General features: G+C 37.0%; 1 protein-coding gene across 2 annotated transcripts in view; it reads left to right on the plus strand.

The window, feature by feature from the left end:
- Window positions 1-21,494, plus strand: part of MICU1 (Mitochondrial calcium uptake 1) — a 167,838-nt gene that overhangs the window by 66,882 nt on the left and 79,462 nt on the right. For both annotated transcript variants that reach the window (XM_090377428.1, XM_090377429.1), the window contains exons 3-4: window positions 1,642-1,901; window positions 9,398-9,581. In XM_090377428.1, the coding sequence (XP_090233554.1) occupies window positions 1,651-1,901; window positions 9,398-9,581 (435 nt within the window). In that variant the 5' untranslated portion in view covers window positions 1,642-1,650. The remainder of the gene's footprint in view (window positions 1-1,641; window positions 1,902-9,397; window positions 9,582-21,494) is intronic.

Raw genomic sequence — 21,494 nt, forward strand, 5'->3', positions numbered from 1 at the left:
GAGTTACTTCACAAAGCTTTCATGAAAAATACATCAGTTGGTTTATCTTTTGTCATTATTAAAATTGTTAACTGTTGTGTTACATCATCAGTTTTCTCTTGGCGGAACATACTCTAGTTCTGTTTCACCTTTCCTTATTACAGAATGGAATAAGAAAAGGTTTCCTTTACAGGTTGATCTCACAAGGAATATATTCTGTGGGACCATTCTATACCTGAAAATCAGTTCTGATACCAGATTTGGGAGGATGTCTCCCTGCATAGCATTTAGACATGTGAGTCTTTGCCAAGACCCCAGTTTGATTTTGCTCTTAGCCATCAAATTGTTTCTTCACACTCAGTTTTATTAAACAGCACACAGAGTTTTCATGTCAATGCACTCCCTACATCTAGCATACATTAATGAATTTTCACGAGCTAGAGAAAGTTCAGCATTTTAGTGAATATAAACTGAAAAGGCAGATTTATAGGTGAATCACCAGGGGCAATTTCCCCATTAGTTATGATATCCTGAGACATGATTACCTTCCTTAGTTGAAACCATATTTACCTTTAATTAAATTTAAGTCACAAAAATATCAGAATATATTCAATTAGGCACCGTGAGTTACCTTTAAAAATGTAAAACTTAAAATTAAACTGAGATTACAAAAATATTACTATATACTAATTAAAATTAATTTTTTTTTTTGTCCATTAAGATCAGCTTGATAACAAGAACCAAATTAGAGGATAATACATCTGTGAGTCTGTCTCCTTCTGGTACACTGATTTATCCTTTGTGCTTAATTTATTAATTATACTATAGAAGAGTAATAATTTATTTGGTGAATAAAGAGTAGGTAACTACCATCAGTTACCTGTGCTTTATTCAGTTTCTTTTATAAAGAGTAGGTGTGAAAGCTTTATAATGCCATAAATTTTGTCCACCTATATTTTCAGTTTAACAGAGAAATCTCAATGGCAAAGTTAAGTTAACCACTTTATTTTTTTTAGTCATATTTTAATGTCCATTTTTAGTCACTTTTACTATTGCAAAAGTATTCAGTATTTCCATTTTAACCTACTAGCTGGCATCTTTAGTGTATTTTGTAAATCAAAAATAGTAAAACTTATAAATTTAAATATCTGTGAGAATTACAAAAAAAAAGGTGAATTATCATATCCTCCAGTTATGGTATTCACTTTCGATCTGCATCATTATTTTTTAATTGAAAATGTGTATAGCCATAAACAAAATTGGTTACAGCACCATGTTTGCCAACAAACCATCCCCCCCCTGATAAGACTGATGTTTCTAATGATGTTTTTTGATCTTATTATACAGCATAATTTCAAAATTAAGAAAAAAAATTTTAAAGTTTACACATTTTAAACTTTTTTTTTTTGTATTTCTTTTCTCCCGGAAGAAAACTGGTGAACAAAAGTCAAGTTCTCGTTTTGATTTTTACCTGCCCACCTATTCACTTTAGAATGTTCTTTAGCATCTATGCTAGAGGGCATTTTAAAGTGAAGATAGGTATCATGTTAGTTTAGGAATTAGAAATCTACATAAATTTATATATCGAAATTTCTGATATTTTATATATAAAATTAATTTTACATTTTTTATAAAATTAATTTTACATTTTTTCTGTTTCAGTTTCTCACTATGATAAGAATTTATTCAAAATATTCCTCTGTCATCTCAAGTCTTTATGAAGTTTCCATCCTTCCAGTAGAGAGTAAACAGAGATGGTTATATAAAAGAGTGATTCCCATAACAAAGATTATTTTGCAAAGGAATGTACGACACTACAAAAATTTTAGTCATAAAAGACCTCCTCCTGCTTCAAAATTTAAGAAATTTTACTTCACATTTTTATGCTCTGGTTTAATCCTTCCACTTCTTAATTGGAAATTGTAAGATAAATTTTTAATTAATAAAATACATTGAATATTAAATTCTTTTATTTTAGTTAATAAAATATACATATATCCAATTATAAAATAATTTTTATATTCATTAATTTAAAAAATTTAAAAATGTATACATATACAGGTATCTTTCAATTTGCATGATTAATGTGTTCATGGAAATTGTTGTGCAAGGTGAACAATGCATTGTTTTCTAGGAAAAAAATTATTTTTCCATAGAAAACAATTTAACAAGAATAAATTTTGTTCTTGATCAAACTTTTCTTCACAGATGTTCTTCATCCTGTTAATGTTTTTTAACTACACTGTTTGACAAAATTAACAGAATATGTAGAAAACGTGATGTAATTCATGTGTTGAAACGGGACAAAATTTGTATAGTGATGTACCATAGAATAACAATGAAATGAGGAGACAGAGAAACTTCAGACAGGTATAAGGGACATTTATAGGAGTTGTATAAGAATTACAAAAATGGTCACATTACAGAAGTTGATGGAAGATGCTGGAAAATATGGTCACATGACATCAGTATGGTGTATGATCCCCTCCAATGGCTAAACAGGCCTGACAGTGGAGAACCATGAAACTGTTTGATATAATGGTGTCTATAAGATTCTGTGCCAACAAATCCCATTCTTCCACCAGCACAGATCTTAGCTCATGAATTGACCAAGGAGTTAGCTATCGATGTGCGATGTGGTGCCCAAGAAAGGCATCCCATATGTTTAATTGGATTTAAGTGTGGTGATCGTGCTGGCCATGTATTATGTTGGATATCTTCAGTTTCAAGATATTTCTCCACCAGCTCTATGTGCAGTGGCATTGTTGTACATGAAAAGAAAATTTGGGCCACCCTTGCCTCTGAAAAGTCACATGTAGGGTTCCAGGATCTGTTCTCGGTTCCTCTGCACAGTCACGGTACCCCTATTAAAAACATGAAGAGGGGTGTGGCCGTTGATCATTATTCCGCCTCACACCAGAACATTGCCTCCACCACAGTTGGCACCTTCTCTGATGTTGGAGGGATGATACTACATTCCTTGTTGTCTCTAGATGAAATAACATCTAGAATCTGTTTGTAGGCTGAAATGGGACTCATCAGAGAACAGAACTGTGCCCCATTTGTCAGGGCTCCAGTTCATGTCACTCATTTTGACAAGCTCTGTTGTTGGTTTGAGGTTAATGGGATACAAACCACCGACTTCCTTGCATAGAGTCCACTTGAATTGAGTCTTAACACAGTCTGGTTGGAAATGTTTTCACCTGCGGCCGCAACCAGAACAGATAGTGGTCTGTTGTGGTTGACATAGCCCTTGGGTGACTTTGGCCAGCTCTTCTTGTAATGGTTCCTGTCTCCTGAAACTGCTTCCATAGTGCCAAGACAACACTGCATGATACATCAAGCCAGCATTCTGCCTGTGACTATCCAGCTTCAAGTCATCTAACGGCCTGCCATCTCAAAGAATCATCTAAACGACGATGACTTGTCATCCTGAGTACTGGAGATGTAGCTATCCCACTGAGTAAGCCAAAAAATGGGAATGAAGTGATGTGGTCACAACCCCTGTTTTTATAAACATGAATAATTTGCATATGTATCTCTGTAAGGTGGTAGATTGATTCTACTGGATATTTGGAATTTACATGACAGGATGCCTATTACAACAAATGTTCACCTTTGTTGACACCGTTCACAATAAAATATTCACGAGAAACATTTTGTTCTGTTAATTTTGTCGATCGGTGTATTTAAGATTAGACTTTAGAATTTAATTATATTTAAATTAAGTTATAGTGACATACAAAATAAAAATGTTTATACTCCAGGATGGCCACATATGATCAAAGGCACTCAGAATCAACAGTTGTACTTGCAGTAAGAATGGTTAAAATTTCTTGATTAGTATAAAGGATGCAATAAAGATTAAGAAATAAAAATAGGATTAATTATGGTGTGTGTGTGTGTGTACTGCAAAAATGGCAAACTCAAACAAAATGGTATACTCTAACCTGTGCTGATGAGCACCATGTAACAAATGCTCATTTGAATATGCAAGAATCACATGGAAGAACTGTCCTGTGATTGGCAGATTTTTTTTATTATTATTTTAATTGTTTGTTTATTCTAAATATTTTTCTATTAGTATTTGGCAAATGATATAAGAAAGTAAGCTTATAAAGCATCAGCAAAAAAAAAAAAAAAAAAGCTTTCCCGCATCACCTGTTCATCCCCTACAACAGTTTGTCTAGTTCTTCCTTAATTTATTCAAACTACTGAAATTCACAACAACAACAAATGAAAGTTTGTTTTGACAATCAACTACCTGCTGGCAGAAGTCAAACTTCTGTACATCTATCCTGTAGCCATCCTTCCTCAATTTGAATTTATGCCTCCTCATGTATAGTCTGAGCAAAAGGAATTGAGCTTGTGCAATCCATTCAAAGCCTTAAACACCTGAATCACTCCACAGGTGCCTAGTCTTCAGACACTGCAGTTTGTAGAACTAAAGCCTCTCTTGGTTGGATGCCCTTTTGTTCCCCTCAACAATCTTGTTGTCCTTCTCTGCACCTGTTCCAGGAGATTTACATCCTTCCTAAAATGAGGCCCCATACCTGTATGCATACTCAAAATGCAGCCTAACCATTGCCTTATACAATGGGATGATCACCTTATTCCTGCCAGCAAAATTCCTGTATATCATTGACAAAACCCCATGAGTTGTCCTGAAATCCTCTCTATGCTGTGTAGAGAACTTTATATCTGGCTGCACAGTTGCTTCCAGATCATTTTCATTTTCCACTACCCTGAGTTTAGTACCACACAGTTGGTATGTTATTGTGCATTTACTTTTACCCATATGCAGTGACTTGCATTTGTCAATGTTAAACTTCAACTGCCATTTCTCAGCCCATCTGCCTAATTTTTTTAAGATTTGTTGCAATAGCATACCTTGATTTCTGTCATTAACCTACCAATTTTTGTGGCGCCTCTGTAGCCAGGTGGGCAGGAGCAGCAGTGCGTAGCACACGCTTCTTGATTAGACCGGGGTTTGAGCCTGTGAACCAAATACGGAGGATGTAGAAAGGTCAGGGAATGACCACCACATATCCCCGAAGTAATATGGCCTTAGTTGCTAATGCTCCTAAAAACCAAATAACAAATAAACCAATTTTTGCATCATCTGCAAACTTAGACATTAAGCCTGATATACCTTCATCAATATCATTAATAATAATAAATATAGAAAACAACACTGAACCCTGGAAGACTTTACTAATAATATTAGTCCATTAAGAGCAATGTCCATTGATAATCATTCTGTCTTCTCCTATTCAGCCACAGTAACTTGCTTCCAGTTCCTTTGGTACTGTGTCAGATTGGTCAGACAAGATTACCCCCTAACAAATTCACGCTGTGACTGCAGTATGGCTGTCCTGTTTTTGCTTACCTTCTTTGCCACCTCCCTTAATGTAATTATATAGATCTCATCCTCCCCAGGTGCCTTTTTTATGTTTAGCTTCAGCAGTTTCTCTCCCACTTTCCTCTCAGTTATCACAAAATCACTTATCTTCCTGTTAGAATTTTATAAACCTTCTGGCATCTCCTTATCTAAGGAATTCCTCATGGATGAATGTAAATGCAAAATACCTATTCATTTTGTCAGCAACCTGAGCATGATTTTTTTTTTTTTTTTTTTTTGCATTCTTTGCCAGAGATTTCTCATAATCAGCCTTAACTTGACTAGCCTTTTAATGCATACAGCAACTTGTCATAATGTTTTCAGGCACTCAGGCATAACGTTTTCCTAGCTATACCTTTTTGTTCCTTACAGTAAATAAACAGAAATTACTGACATTTGGGGGAAAAAAATTATTGCAATGCAGTTGATTTGTAAATACTAGTCATAATTGTACTATACCTACCCATTGTACTACCTGTTGTAACTTATAACTCAAGTCTAAAAATTTATTTAAGGAAATTTTAGAACTTATGCAGTTGATAAACTTCCTTAAGTATTGTTTGTGGATCAATTACAGATTTGTATTAATTCAAAATATATCTCATAATTTGAAAAATGTCCAAATACCCACAAATGAACACAAATTGCAAATATGTGAAAATATGTATCTCAAATCTATGTGAGTTTGGGGATAACTGTGTAATATTATGCTTCATTAAGGTACAGCAATTTTTCTGTTAAAATATGTTTTGTCTTTTATTTCAACTGGCAAGCCAAAATAGATATGACTCTTGAAACACATTTCTTAACAATTTATTATTTTTATGTTTAATTTAAAAACAGTCTTTCAATTTATATAGGATATAATTATAAGTGGGATAGATCTTTATCCTACATAAATCTATCTTTATTTTTTAAATTTTATTATTTTTTATTTATTTATGGCTTTATCTAATAAAAAAAAAGGGAAAGTTTGAAAGAGTTGTGAAAGCCTACAGTTGACAAACATTAAAGTGGCTGTTTGAATATTAAAATGTGAACTTGTATAAACTGGTTACATATTAACTTATTTTAGCATTAGCATTAGCAGAGGCATATGATGCAAGAAAGCAAGCTTATTCAGCATCAGCCAAAAAAAAAAAAAAAAACCCACTCCCATTTCACCCCTCCGTTCGTTTGAAATACCTGTCCAGTTGAGCTTTAAATTTGTTTAGGCTATCAACTTCAACAACAAGTGATGGAAGTCGGTTCCACCAACCAACCACCCGCTGGCCAAAGGCAAATTTCCGCACATCTATCCGACATCCGTCCTTCCTCAATTTGAATTTATGCCCTCTGAGGTGATTATTCTGAGAAAGATGAAGAATCCCATTGGCATTGAGCATGCTCAAACCATTCAAAGCCTTATACACCTCTATCAGATCACCTCGCCGGTGCCTAGTCTCCAAACTCTGTAATTTGCAAAACTTAAGCCTTTCTTCGTAAGAGCAACCCTTTGTTCCATTTACTAATCTTGTTGCCCTTCTCTGTACCCGTTCCAGCAGCTCTACATCCTTCTTGAAATGAGGCCTCCAGACCTGTATACAGTACTCAAGATGTGGCCTTACCATTGCCTTATACAAGGGAATAATCACCTCCTTATCCCTGCTAGAAAAATTCCTGTATATCATTGACAAGACACCATGAGCTACTCTTGCAGCTCGTCTGCACTGCTCAGAGAACTTCATATCTGCCTGCACAATTACCCCCAGGTCCTTTTCATTCTCCACCACTGTCAGTGTAGTACCGCAGAGTTGATACGTTGCTCTGGGGTTACTGTTTCCCATATGCAGCACTTTACATTTGTCGATGTTAAACCTCATTTGCCACCTCTCAGCCCATCTGTTCAACCTTTCCAGATCCTGTTGCAGCAGCATAGCGTCAGTATTGTCCTTAACGACCCTGCCAACCTTTGTATCATCTGCAAACTTGGACATTAAACTTGATATCCCATCATCAATATCATTCATAAACACCGAAAACAACAACGGACCCAACACTGAACCTTGAGGAACTCCACTAATAACATTAGTCCACGTTGAGCAGTGTCCATTGATTACCACTCTCTGTCTTCTGCTACTCAACCATCCCCTTATCCATAGCAGCAATTTGCCTCCAATGCCACACTGCTCCAATTTGTGCAGCAGTCTTCCATGTGCAACAGTATCAAAAGCCTTTCTAAGATCCAAATATATAATATCAAAGTTATTCCCTGCATCCAGTTCTTTTGTGACTACATCATAGTATCCAATCAAATTGGTCAGGCAAGACCTGCCCTTAACAAAACCATGCTGCGTCTGAGCTATAACTGAATTCTTGTCTAGATGATCCTGCAGTGCTTCTTTAACCAGTGCCTCCATTAATTTACCTGGAACAGAAGTTAAACTAACAGGTCTATAATTACTTGTGTCAGCCTTTGATCCTCCTTTGTGAATTGGGGTTACATTTGCACATCTCCAGTCTATGGGTACCTCCCCTGAGTCCAAAGAAGCTCTCATAATTATGGCTAGGGGTTTGCATACTTCCTTTGCTGCCTCCTTTAATATAACTGGATAGATCCCATCCACCCCAGGTGCCTTTTTTATGTTTATCCTCAACAATCTCTCCTCCACTTTCCTCTCAGTTATTACAAAATCATCCAGCTCACTGCCAATGTTTACTTTACCTACATCATTCTCCTTCCTGAATAACTCCTCATGCGTGAATGTAGATGCAAAATACTCGTTTAGATTGTTAGCCACCTGAGCAGGATCCTCAACTGTTGAACCATCAATATCCAGTGGACCAATCTGATTCATCCCTTTCCTTTTCGAGTTCAAGTATGTAAAGAACTCTTTTCTGTTTTTCTTTGCATCCTTTGCCAAGGATTTTTCATAGTCTGCCTTTGCCTGCCTAATCTCCTTTGTGACTTGGTTACAGACCAACTTATATCTATCATAGGCTTCCACGTCACCCATTAATTTGTATTTTGAATAATGAAGTCATATAAGTGAATAAGGCGCCTCCGTAGCCAGGTGGGAAGGAGCAGCAGTGCGTAGCACACGCTTCTTGATTAGACCGGGGTTCGAGCCCGTCACCACCAAATACGGAGGATGCGGAAAGGTCATTCAGGGAATGACCACCGCATATCCCGGAGCAATATGGCCTTAGTTGCTAATGCTCCTAAAAACCAAATAACAACAAATAAGTGAATAAATTTCTCTTTATTCTCTAGTCAGCTGGAGTCAAAGGTTTATAAAGCATTATAAGTGACTGCATTGAATTTATAAATCATATATATTGAATTATTAAGAGTAGCCAGAGTTTCAGCACCAGTTCACAATAGGCCATGCATGGGTTTAAACTCCCTACCTCTCCCTACTCCCAAGCAAATGTATAATAAATTAGTTTTCAATGGCAAAAAATAATAAATAAGTATAAACACACATAGTAAAATGTTTATTCATACTAGGTAATTGTTTGTTTATTCTTATGTATTTTTTTATACCATTGAAACCTCCATAGTAAATTTTTAAACTTAAAACAGCTATTACTCCATAACCATTTGGAATTTGACATATGTTTATGTGAACTTTTTTCTTGTTTTCAGGTCCAAAATTGATCCTGAAAGTATGACCTACTTGTTACAAAACATCCCATGTATGAATAAATCCTTTTACACATATAAATGGATGTATAATTTCTAATTGTAAATAAACTTGTTTCTGCACCAGCATATTTAATTGCCTTAAATATCAAGTTTTATTGCTTTTGTTTTCAATTTTTAATCTGTTTTAAGTCCAATTTTAATGTTGCGCAAATTTAAAAGGGAAAAAAAAAAAAAAAAAAATTGCAATTGTGATTTTGCTGATTTTTATCTATGGTGTAAGTGAAGGGAAAAAAATTATAGTTGTGGAAGATCTGAGTTTTCACATATTCTCTTAAGTGAATTATTAACTAGAACAAACTATAATTTTATTAAAAAATTATTTGCTTTAGGATAAGTGAAAAGTTTAAGTTTCATGTAGTGGAACCTGTGAGGAAACGTTTTAGAGTAGATGCTGATGCAAGCGTTTCTGAAAATGACAAAAATGAAATTAAAGAACAGAATGAATTGGAAGCTCAAAAAGAAAGCAAAAGTAGGAGGAAAAAGAAAGATCAGCCTGGGTTTAGAGACAGAAAAGTAAGTTACCTTTTTTGATATCAGGTTATAATATAAAAATATTTTTAATAATTCACAGTGGTTATAGTTAAACTACAGCATTTGAAGGTTGTAGACAGGAAAAAGTAATTGCACAGAGTTGAAATTTAGAATGGACAACAGTCAGACAATATGGAAAGAAATAATGAAAGAAAAATTAGTTCCATAAAGCACCACAAGAGATAAAATAATGCTGTGTAAAAGACTTATGCAATTTATACTCTAATAACATGCCATCTGTGAAAGAGCTATTAGAACAGTCATAATAGAACAGATACAGTAGTTTATAATGAAACTTGTATGTGAAGATTCATGCTTCATCAGTTAAGCTCTTTCAGGAGTCTACAGTGGTATCTCAAAGCCTGGATGGTTGGTTCATTTACCCCCCCCCTCCCATATCAGAATCAGTGTGCTTCATATATTCTGCAACTCTCTTTGGCATGACCCTTGACTTTTATAGTCAAAACATTAACAAATCATTGGCTACTCTTTGCAAATAGCACTGACAGAAAAGATTGAGTTATGGGCCTCTATCACAAAATGAGCTATGCAACATTCAGAAAATTGAGGAGAATAGTAGTTTGTATGCCATGACAGAGTAAAATGGCCAGTTTCTGAGGGTATGGGTGATGAGATTGCTGTTACAATGACCAAAAGTGCAGCACATAATTTGCATTTGGCCACTTGTGGCAGAGAAGTTATTACACAACTGAACCTTTTGGAGTTGACTCCAAAAGGTGCTACAAAGCATGGTACATTGTTATCTGTACAAATGTGCAGCTTAATCCAAGTAAATCTGAGAAAAATTTGGATTTTTCTCTTTGGTTCCCAGCTAGGGTGAAGGTAGAAAATATAGGTAGTTAGCCTTGAAACATTCTGTAGACTTAAAAGATATGCTTCCAACTGTATGGTGATGTCTCTACCCAGATTGTCAGTTACAGAAAACAATTATAACAATTTCAATTATACACAACAACAATTTCAATTATAACACATGGATGTGTTATAATTGAAATTCCACTGCACACCTCACATGTTACTATGTGGGTACTCTTTCACTTATGTTCAATATAGAAATGTTCTTCTTTGAGGAGGTTCGACCACATGGTCCTGTAATATGTATTTTGACTGGTGCATGACACCAAGAACTCTTTACCCAGCATGTTATTCTCAAATTTCAACCTAAAAAGCTATTTGGATGCATGTTGTTGCGGATGGAACACCAAATATTGTTAATCCAGTGATATTATTACTTTGTGGCACTTTCCCAAACACTCAAAATTTCTCACCTGTTCCCAACTGTTTGGCCATCTTGCTTACCCAAACTTAATTCATGCTATTTTTGGCTGTGAGGTTATTTGAAGGATAAAGTGTACCAAGACAATATTGAAACCCTGATAGATGTGACTGCATAACAAGGCATATCAGGAATATACCAAAGAAAATGATATGAGCAACAGTTGACATACTAGTTCAAAAATTACAGCTTATTTTTGAATAATCTGGAATTTTTAATGTCACATTGAATAGTCTGACAGGTACCATTTTTTTCTTTGAATAAACCTGTTACATAACCATTTACTTCTACACCATTGTCCAGATAAAATAATCTTGCCCAGGTATTGGGAAGTAAACAATCATATGATTGCTGAAAATGGATTGGAAGAGAAATTATCGCTTTTGAATGGAAAAAATATAAAAAGTTGATGGAATTTATCCCGTAACGTTAAAGCCAAGTCCTTATCTATTGTAATGGACTTCTCTGGACTCAAATGAAATACAGCAGATTGGAGATGTGTAAACCTCTCTGCTATTTACAAAGATGGTTCCATGAACAAAATGAACAATTACAGACCTCTAAACTTAACTTCATTACAAATTATGTAGTCCATAAATAGCTAGCATGTGTTACAGATGCACATGAATGGAAATGGAATTATACTAGAAACATATGGGCTGTTAAAGGGAAATCACTTCTGATAAGTATTTAAGCTTTTTACATAAAATTTTTGTATAGTATATTTAGTAAGTCTTCTGACATGATCTCACATGAGACCATGGTTGGGAAGATTCCAGCACAGTAAAAAGTTGATTAAACGACAGAAAACAAAGGGTGGTTATAAATGGCTATTGTTCTTAGTGGGCCAGGGTATTGTTTCTCATTTTTTAATAACTTCAAAAAAAGGGTATAATAGGTTTGATATCAAAGGAGGGTTGTAATGTAAACAAGATATACTGCTTCAACAGGAATAAATTATTTTGCTTAAATAAATGAAGCAAATATCTTGTCTTGCTTATCTGAAAATGCTTATCTTAATTTGCATTATCTGAAAATGCTTATCTTAATTTGCTTATCTGAAAAATGGCAGTTAAAGTGCAATATTGGGTAATCACTATTACCTAAATATAAGGTTCAGCATATGGGTAATAGTAATCCCAGATTATCTGATTACTTGGAAAGCAACAAACTTAAGGGAGGTGATAATGAAACAGGTTTAGGAATAATTCTATAATTCAGCATGAATCTGATCTGACATTCTTAACAGTACAAAGGCTGCTGTTACAGCACATAGTGTTTTTTCCAATGGTGTACAGAAATTTTTTCTACTAGGCACAAAGCAATAATTATTCAATTATATAAGGCCTTGGTTAGGCTACATTTTGTGTATTGTATATGGGTTTTGAAACCCTATTTCAGGAAAGATGTGGATCTGCTGGAAAAGGTGCGGTGAACAGCAACAAGGTTAGTTATTGATATAAATAGTATTCTGAGAGAGAGAGAAAGAGAAAGCGCTCATTAAGTAATATAAATTGAAAGGAGGATTGTACAGAAGATATGAAAACATAACTTTGTACAGAAGATATGAAAACAAAACATGGCTTCCTTGCATCAGTTCATCTTTCTTAATACTAATGTACAGCATGTTTTTCCTCCTGGTGATATTTTACAGAACCTTTGAACATATTTTTTGTTTTGATCATCACAAAACCAAACAGGTGTCCTTATCCATCATAACTGCATCACATCTCCAAGTTCTCTCTGCATTACTTGACTGTTATCCCATCTAAATTTCCGGTTTGTGCAGTTAACAGTTTTCGTGCACAGGCCTTCAAAGTGCCCTAGTTTAATTATAACACATAAAAAAATAAGTTAAAGGAGGTTGCCATATAAAGCACTTGCTGCTATTCTATAATCTCTCCTAGTTTCTACATTCTTCCTTGCTAAATTTATAAACTGCAAGTTCTGCATATTACACAATCTAATAAACGTTTAAAAATTTCTGCTTATCTTTGTACTTTTGGATATGCTATATAAAGATGACAGTTGGTTTTTATATTGCATTCAGTTTTTTCCAGAAATTAAAAATGCCCAATTTGCGTGTAAATGTAACTATATCCATATTTATCATAAATTTTTATCTAACTTGCATAAAGAGAAAACATCCATTTATTTAAGGAAATCTGTAAACAACAAATCATTTGAAGACAATTTTCAGGGAAGATAGACAGAGAGACTCTAGTCAAAAATAAACATTTGAACATCTTTTCTTTGTGATTATTGGTGATCACAGCTGCATCACACTTTCCCTGATATATCCTCTCTTTTCTCTTCCTTGAATGTTCTGATGGAAACATTCCCTATGCTCTTCAACCACTTCACACAGATTTGTTCTGAAAAGCCTAAGTACCAGTACTGTAACTTTTAGAATGTTCTGCACCCCTGTTTTTCTGTACTGTTCAATCAAATTTTCAACATGTTCTTTATAGTTTATACTCCTGCTGCTACCATACCACCCAGTACAAGGCTAAATGGCTTCCAGGCATTCCTTTCAAAGCAGCCATTCTATATTCCAATTCTATATTACTATTTTCATACTCAATTATCTAAAAAAAAAAAAAGTTAAGCAGCCTGCAGCTGCTTAACTTTTTTTTTTAGATAATTGAGTATGAAAATAGGGTTCGTGCTTCTTCTTCTTCTTTGGTCCTTAGCTGGCAGCTGGGGGAGGCGGTTGGCCACGCAACCAGTATGCTGCTGTAGGTGCCGCAGGGTTTCGGACCTGCTCTGTGATGTTCTTCCATACCTTACGATCCATGGCGTCAGTCCTGGCCTGGTTAAGGTCGAGACGTCGGCTCTTCAAGTCATTTTCCACTTGCTTGGCCCACGTTTTCTTAGGTGCAGTCCGTTGGATGCTCCATTGGGTGGGTCGTTGTCTCCAAAGGAGTGTGGATGGTATTCTGTTCGTGCCCATTCTACATACGTGGCCAAACCATCTAAGCCTTCGCTTCTGGATTTGGTCGGCAATGGTTGGTTGCTGTTGGCATCTGGCGCGGATGGTATCATTAGTGATGCGGTCGCGAAGAGAGATGACCAAGATCTGCCGCAGGCATCGCATTTGGAATACCTCAAGTTTGTTCAAATCTAACTTGAGACAAATCCATGTTTCCGATCCGTAAAGAAGAATGGGCAGGATCAAAGTCCGGAAGAGTCGGATTTTAGTCTTTGTGGAAATGTTGGTCCTCTTCCACAGACACCATTTGAGCGAGGCGAACGCAGTGGCCGCCTGTCCAATTCTGCTGTGGATTTCCACGGTGGATGCAACTTTCTTCTCCTGGACCAGCGACCCAAGGTATTTAAAGTCCTGCACTTGCTCGATCTGGACGCCTTCGAGATAGATGGTGGCTTGCGACCCATCTGTTGTCAGGGCCTTTGTCTTACCAGCATTGATCTTCAAACCGTATGGCCGGGCAATGCGGGCAATGTCGTAGAGGATGTCCGTGGCTTCAGCGTCATTACCGGCAAGGATAGCACTATCATCAGCAAACATCAGGTCAGTCACATAGTGATCCTTGTCATATTGTATGCCCTGTCTGTTTCTAAATGCTTGCCTCATAATGGCGGACTCCAGTTTGGATGGTAAATTCCTCAGATAAATCGTTCTGGATGCGCACCTGGCTGGTTAAACCGTTGTATGCAGTTTGGAGGAGTGTGATGACTTTTCGAGGTACATGTTCAACTTCTAGTAGTTTCCATAAGGCAGGCCGGTGGACACAGTCGAAAGCAGACTTAAAGTCAATGAAAACAATGATGGTTCGCTGTCCACACCGGATCCTCTCCTCCATCAGCTGACGAATGGCAAAGATTTTATCACAGCATCCTCGCCCGGGTCTAAATCCTGCCTGTTCTTCTCGACTGGTTTGCTCGCGATGTTTTTGCAGTCTTGACTGGATGATCTTCATAAAGACCTTTCCGATGATGGAAAAGAGGCTGATGCCACGGTAGTTCTTGCAGTCCCGGTTATCACCTTTCTTGTGGATCGGTACGATAATGGCTTTCCTCCATGTTAGCGGAATTTGTTCAGTGCACCAGATGGTTTTGAGGAGCGAGTGTAGTCGGCGAAGCAGTACATCTCCCCCGGCTTTGATCGCTTCTGTTGTGACTTGGTCCACTCCTGGTGCCCTGCCATTCTTCAGGGATTGTATGGCTGCTTTCACTTCTTCTACTGTAGGCTCAACATCGACCATGGAGACCTCAGGGGGGTCGATCGAGAGTGCTGTTGCTGGCGGTCCCCGAGGTGGGTCGAGATTATACAAAGCTTTGAAGAATTCACTCCACCGTTGCAGGCGTTCGGATGGTGATCGCACGAAGGTCCCATCAGCATTCTTGATGTTGTCACTAGTCAATTTGGTCTTTCCACTCAGACATCTGAGGATGCGGTAGAGAGTGCGGTACTCGTTCTTGGATGCCGCCACTTCAAGATCGTCTGCCACTTGGTATGCTTCTCTTTCTGCTGTCATTCTTTGTCGGACTTCTCGGTTTAGCTGCCGGTACCATTCAAAGTCGACCAACTTTGCCTGTTTCCGTTTGTCCACGAGGTCGAGGCACTCGTCTGATATCCATGGTTGCGTTCGACGTTGGGCAGGTGGACATAGGGGCTTGGCACATTCCAGGATGGCATCAGAGATCTGCTTTTCCTCTTCATTTATATCCTCGGGCACGGCCAGCATCTCAAAGCGATTGGATAGGGCGATCTGATATGGCTGTTTGTTGGCAGCATTCATTAGCTGCCTCCAGTCTAGCTTGGCTGACCGAGATGATCTTTTTGCGTGCCGTAATTTGAGCTGCACCTTAGCCCGGATGAGGTAGTGATCAGATCCGCAATCAGGTCCCCTCATGGCACGAACGTCCATGAGTGATGAGCGAAATTTGGCATTGATCAAAATGTAGTCCAGGATTGCTGAGTCCTTGCCAGATGGATTTCGCCATGTAAGTTGATGTTTCTGAGGGTCCTGGAAATGGCTGTTTCCAATGATCAGGTTGTTAGATGCGGCAAAGGACAACAAACGTAGTCCGTTGTCATTGATCTTCCCATGGCCAAACTGGCCCATTGTTTCCCAACCAGATCTGTCCACGCCAATGTGGGCATTAAAGTCACTTCTGTCTGCGGAATTGAATCCAGCGTATGTTGGAGCTGGTTGTAGAAGTCATTCTTGGTCGGGTCCAGGCTAGTCTCAGTTGGCGCATAGGCGGAGATAATATGGGTCTTGATGGTGCCCTTGACAGTAAGGACTGCCAGGCGGTCCGATATTGGTTGGAAAGCGATCACACTACTGGTGGCCTGAGCATCGACCATAAAGCCCACTCCTGCTTCTCGTTTCTTACCACCAGAGTAGAATAGCATAACCGCTTCGTTAGGTGCTGGTGGTTGGATGATCATCGTTCCAGACCCGGTGAGCCTTAATTCGGATAATGCCGCGATTAATATCTTGCACCTAAGTAGTTCTTGGGCAATGATTTCCTTTTGTCCAACGTGGTGCCCCATTCGAACATTCCATTCGCCAATGTTAATTGTCCTTTTCGGCGTAGTAAGCTTATTGCTGTGGCCAGTGATCCACTTCACAACAGCACCCTGGGTCCCCAGTGCTGGCGCATCGGCTACCCTGGATGCGGTAACATTGTTATAATTCGTGCTTATTCTACTACTGATAAGATATTTCGTTACTTTTCAAGTTTGTGGGTTTATGATGAAAGGTGCCATTTTGAATATCCAAAGCTTGACCAGCTGCTTCACTAACCATAGTTTAATTTGAAGCAGGAACTTGTGTTTTTGGACAGAATTGTTAACTGCACTTGTTTATCAGGCTTTAATTTGTGTGTGTCCATTTTCTTCTGATTAGTGCTGGCCTATAGACAGAATAAGCAATGAAGGATACATGATGTTATTGCTGTACACAGTATCTTGAAGTTCCTACAGGTATCCCATTTGTGATTGATTTTCTGCAATGAATGTGAAACATTTTCATAGGCTTCTTATGATATGGAAGTTAAAGGGCGTATTATGCAAACACAGCTAATCTTGTAATCAAGGAGGAACTGGACAAACTTTTAGAGGGAATGGACGTGTCAAATTGTTTTTTTTCTTGGCTGATGCTACATAAGCTCATATGCTTGCTTTCTTGCATCACCTGCCTCCATTACTACTACTACGAGGTTCAGTAAAGATGATTACGATTTTTCATGAACAATGGTACTGCTTTCTGTTTCTAGCCTGAGCTGCAGAATTTGAGACCAAACCAAGCTGCATCATATAGCAACTGCGCAGTTGATCCATGTGCATGGTGTGACTTTGGCTGTTCAAGTTTTGTTTCACCTATGTAACACTAGATGTGACGTGACAAACAGTATGTTGCTCTCAAATTTTGTTTACATCTCAAGAAAACATCCACTGAAGCACATGAAATTTTAAGAGGCTTATGGTGAATCTACGCTTCCAAATAGCACAGCTCACGGGTGGTTTAGAATGTTTAAAGATGGACATGATTCAATCACAAAAATCGGTGGTTCTGCAGCTCTATACTGCTGTCACTTCAGAAACCATAAACACTTCTGTAATCATGAAAGAAGATAGTCATATAACAGTAAGGCAACAAGCAGAGATGTTGTATATCAATAGGAAGCATGCATGATATTCTCATGACTACTTTTTTTTTTTTTTTTTTTTTTATGAAAACCCCAAACACGAAAGGTATCAAAACCTATAGTACTTAGTACCGTGCATGGGTTGAAGGAGAAGTATGGGGGGAGGGGGATGCCGGAAACTTTGCTCTAGAGACTAAACATGGGTTTCACCACTTCAAGCCTCCAATAAGCAAAGTGGTGGTATTTCACCGGGTGATGAAAGTCATCTACCACCTACGATGCATCAAGAATCTGCAGATAAAGGAACCACTAGGTGGCAGTGATCACAGTGTGCTGAAGTGAGATTTACTCAAAGAGGTAACTACTATCAAGGGTAAAGGTTTTTGCTTTCGTAAAGGTGACTACGGTGGTTTGAGACAGTATTTAAATTCTATATGGTGGAACAAACTGATGATGTTACCAACAGCAAATTCAAAATGGGAAGCATTCAAAGAATTAATCTTGGCAGCTACTAGGCTTTTCATACCAACAAAGAAATGCTGTTCAAGATTTAGGCCTAAATGGATGTCAGCTGAACTAATTAGACATGTGACAGAGAAGAAAAATGCACGGGATACAAAGGTTGAGCAGATGAGCTGAGAGGTGGCAAATGAAGTTTAACATTGACAAATGTAAAGTACTACATATGGGAAACAGCAACCCCAGAGCAACGTATCAACTCTGGTACTACACTGACAGTGGTAGAGAATGAAAGGGACCTGGGGGGTGGTTGTGCAGGCAGATATGAAGTTCTCTGAGCAGTGCAGACAGGCTGCAAGAGCTACATGGTGTATTGTCAATGATATATAGGAATTTTTCTAGCAGGGATAAGGAGGTGATTATTCCCTTGTATAAGGCAATGGTCAGGCCACACCTAGAGTACTGTATACAGGTCTGGAGGCCTCATTTCAAGAAGGATGTAGAGCTGCTGGAACGAGTACAGAGAAGGGCAACAAGATTAGTGAATGGAACAAAGGGGTGCTCTTACGAAGAAAGGCTTAAGTTTTGGAAATTACAGTGCCTGGAGACTAGGCACCAGCGAGGTGATCTGATAGAGGTGTATAAAGCGTTGAATGGTTTGAGCATGCTCAATGCTGATGGGATTCTTCCTCTTGGTCAGAATAATCACCCGAGAGGGCATAAATTCAAATTGAGGAAAGACAGATGTAGGATAGACGTGCGGAAATTTGCCTTTAGCCAGCGAGTGGTTGGTTGGTGGAACAGACTTCCATCCCTTGTCGTGGAAGTTGATAGCTTAAATAAGTTTAAGGCTCAGCTGGACAGGTATTTCGAATGAGCAGAGGGGTGAAGGGGAAGTGGTTTTTTTTTTTTTGGCTGATGCTGCATAAGCTTGCTTTCTTGCATCAAATGCCTCTACTAATGCATAATTCTACATTATGCTATGTATTATTATTATTTTTGTAAATTAGCTATCCGTCGTATTTAACACTACATCCTCAGGAGTGGGATGTAGCGCAACACGTTTTCTAGCTGAATGCATCCCACTCCTGAGGATGTAGGTTAAATATTAAACAGGAGAATCGTTCCCTTAACCCTAACCAACCTGAGTACATTACACATATTTTAAACCAAAATTTATTTTTTCAAAAATGTTTAGATAAACGATGTCTCACTTGTCCCATGATGGATAACTCCGAATCCAAATCTAACTCTACTTATCCTCCTTTTTGTAAAACTAAAAATGTCATATATTTGCTCACATGCAATATTTGCAATGTTAAATACGTAGGCCAAACCACATATTCTCTTAATATCAGAATCAATGGGCACAGATCCAAAAGTAAAAATCTTTTACTTGATAACATTTTAGATACTGAAATAGAACTTTTCCATTTTCACCACCATGGCTTCAACAACGTTAAAATTAAAATACTTGCCATTATCAATGACAACGTTCTTCGTGATTATTATGAGAATCTATTTATGTGCACTTATAAATCTTTATATCCCTACGGCCTAAACAATAGATTTTTTAACAAAACTCTTTTAAGCAATGGTTGTTTAAACACCAGCCACTGCATTTACAATTTATTCCATCTTAGTCATTTCTTCAATAACAATAAGCGTAGATACAAACGTGGAAATAAATCAAATCGTCATCATAGGCATATTTGGCACAATTTTCGTAATATTATTAGCTCCTGGGACAATACCATTCTTGATGTACACAACATTTCTCTTTTTCTCTTTAATATCAAAAACTCTATACTTAAAGCCTTAACTTTATTTATTAGCAATTTTAAATGTAAAAATATTCAACTTAAGCATATTATTTTAGACATCTCTCTCTTTAGACTAGGTCGCATTACTACATACAGTAATGAATACTGTACTATTAAATTTACTCATAGTTGGTTCGATAAAATTCCTTGGCATTATTTACTTAATAATCGTAATAATATTCTCCCATTTTATAATCATCTCAAGTTCAAGATCCATCACTGCTTCAACTATGAATCTCCTATTGGACTCAAAATCTGTAATTATAAAACTCTAGCTACTAATTTAGGCAACTTACAAGCTTTAGATCTTCCATGTCACTGTGATGATCCCATATATGCTCCTTACATTGATCAACATCATAAACATATTATTACTGGTAACCTGGACATTATTAACAACATTCCACTAAAGTCCGCTATGGAAAAAGGTTTTAAATTCAGACCAGTCCATAAGGCCAACCTCAATAATATATATAAAGATATTTATCTGAATATCTTGAATTTTTGCAACAAGTTAGCATATAAATATACAATACCCCACGAAGCTTTCTATAATTGGATAAATGTCACATTTCAAGACATTAAAAAAATTATTTCTAAAACTTACTACCTTTATAATAATTCGCATGCCAAATATTTTAACCTGAAAAAAGCCATCTCAGATTTACAACAAAAATTTATCATCACTCCGGTAGATAAGGCTTCTAATAACTTTGCTATCTTCTGCAAGCAATTTTATTACACCACCCTCAAAAAGGAAGTAGAAAGTAGTTCCACCTTTTTACGCTGTAATCTCGGCATTAATACCATCATCAAAAAAATTATAGCTTTGCATAAAAAATTGCATACCAAAATTCGCAATTCTACTTTGCCTTTCTTGTATATGATAGCCAAATTCCATAAACATCCAGTTAGCTTCAGATTCATCACTAGTGCCAAAAAAAGTGGCTGTTATCATCCAGGTAAACAATTTTTCAAATTGTTAACTACTATCCTTATTAATATCCCTACCACCTGGATCATTAACAACAACCACAGTATCATTAAAATCTTTAATTCCAATGCATATTCCAGCATATTTAGTATTGAAACATATGACTTCACCAACTTATTTACCTCCTTACCGCATCACCTGATTGTTAATGTACTTCATCAATTGTTCCTCAAATACAAAAACGTTATATCAACAGATGAGGTCACTTGGAATAACTACATCAACCTCTGTATCCTAAACAATTATATCTATGATGGTAGATATGCTTATAAACAATCCATAGGAGTTCCCATGGGTTCACAAATTTCTAGCATAGTATCTAATCTATTTCTCCATTATTACGAACATCTATTTATTGATAACAACCCGAACCTTAATTTTTATGCATTCCGCTATGTTGATGACATTCTTATTCTCAACATTCATTTTGAAAATATTGCTAAATCTATATATCCAACTGAACTCACTCTCAATAAAGAAAACTTTGGCAACCAACATGCAAATTTTTTGGATTTAAGTATTACTTTAAATAGTCCTCCTCTTCGTCATAATTTGGAACTATTTGACAAAAGAAGCGAATTTAATTTTAATATTATCTATTTAACAAATTGGAACTCGAACATTTCGATTAAGGTTCATAAAAATATTATCTGCACACAGATTATCCGTTTAGCTAATATTAGTAGCAATCAATCACTTTT

This window comes from Mastigoproctus giganteus, chromosome 7, assembly GCF_048544385.1.
Source record: "Mastigoproctus giganteus isolate SK-2022 chromosome 7, ASM4854438v1, whole genome shotgun sequence".
Classification (NCBI taxonomy): domain Eukaryota; kingdom Metazoa; phylum Arthropoda; class Arachnida; order Uropygi; family Thelyphonidae; genus Mastigoproctus; species Mastigoproctus giganteus.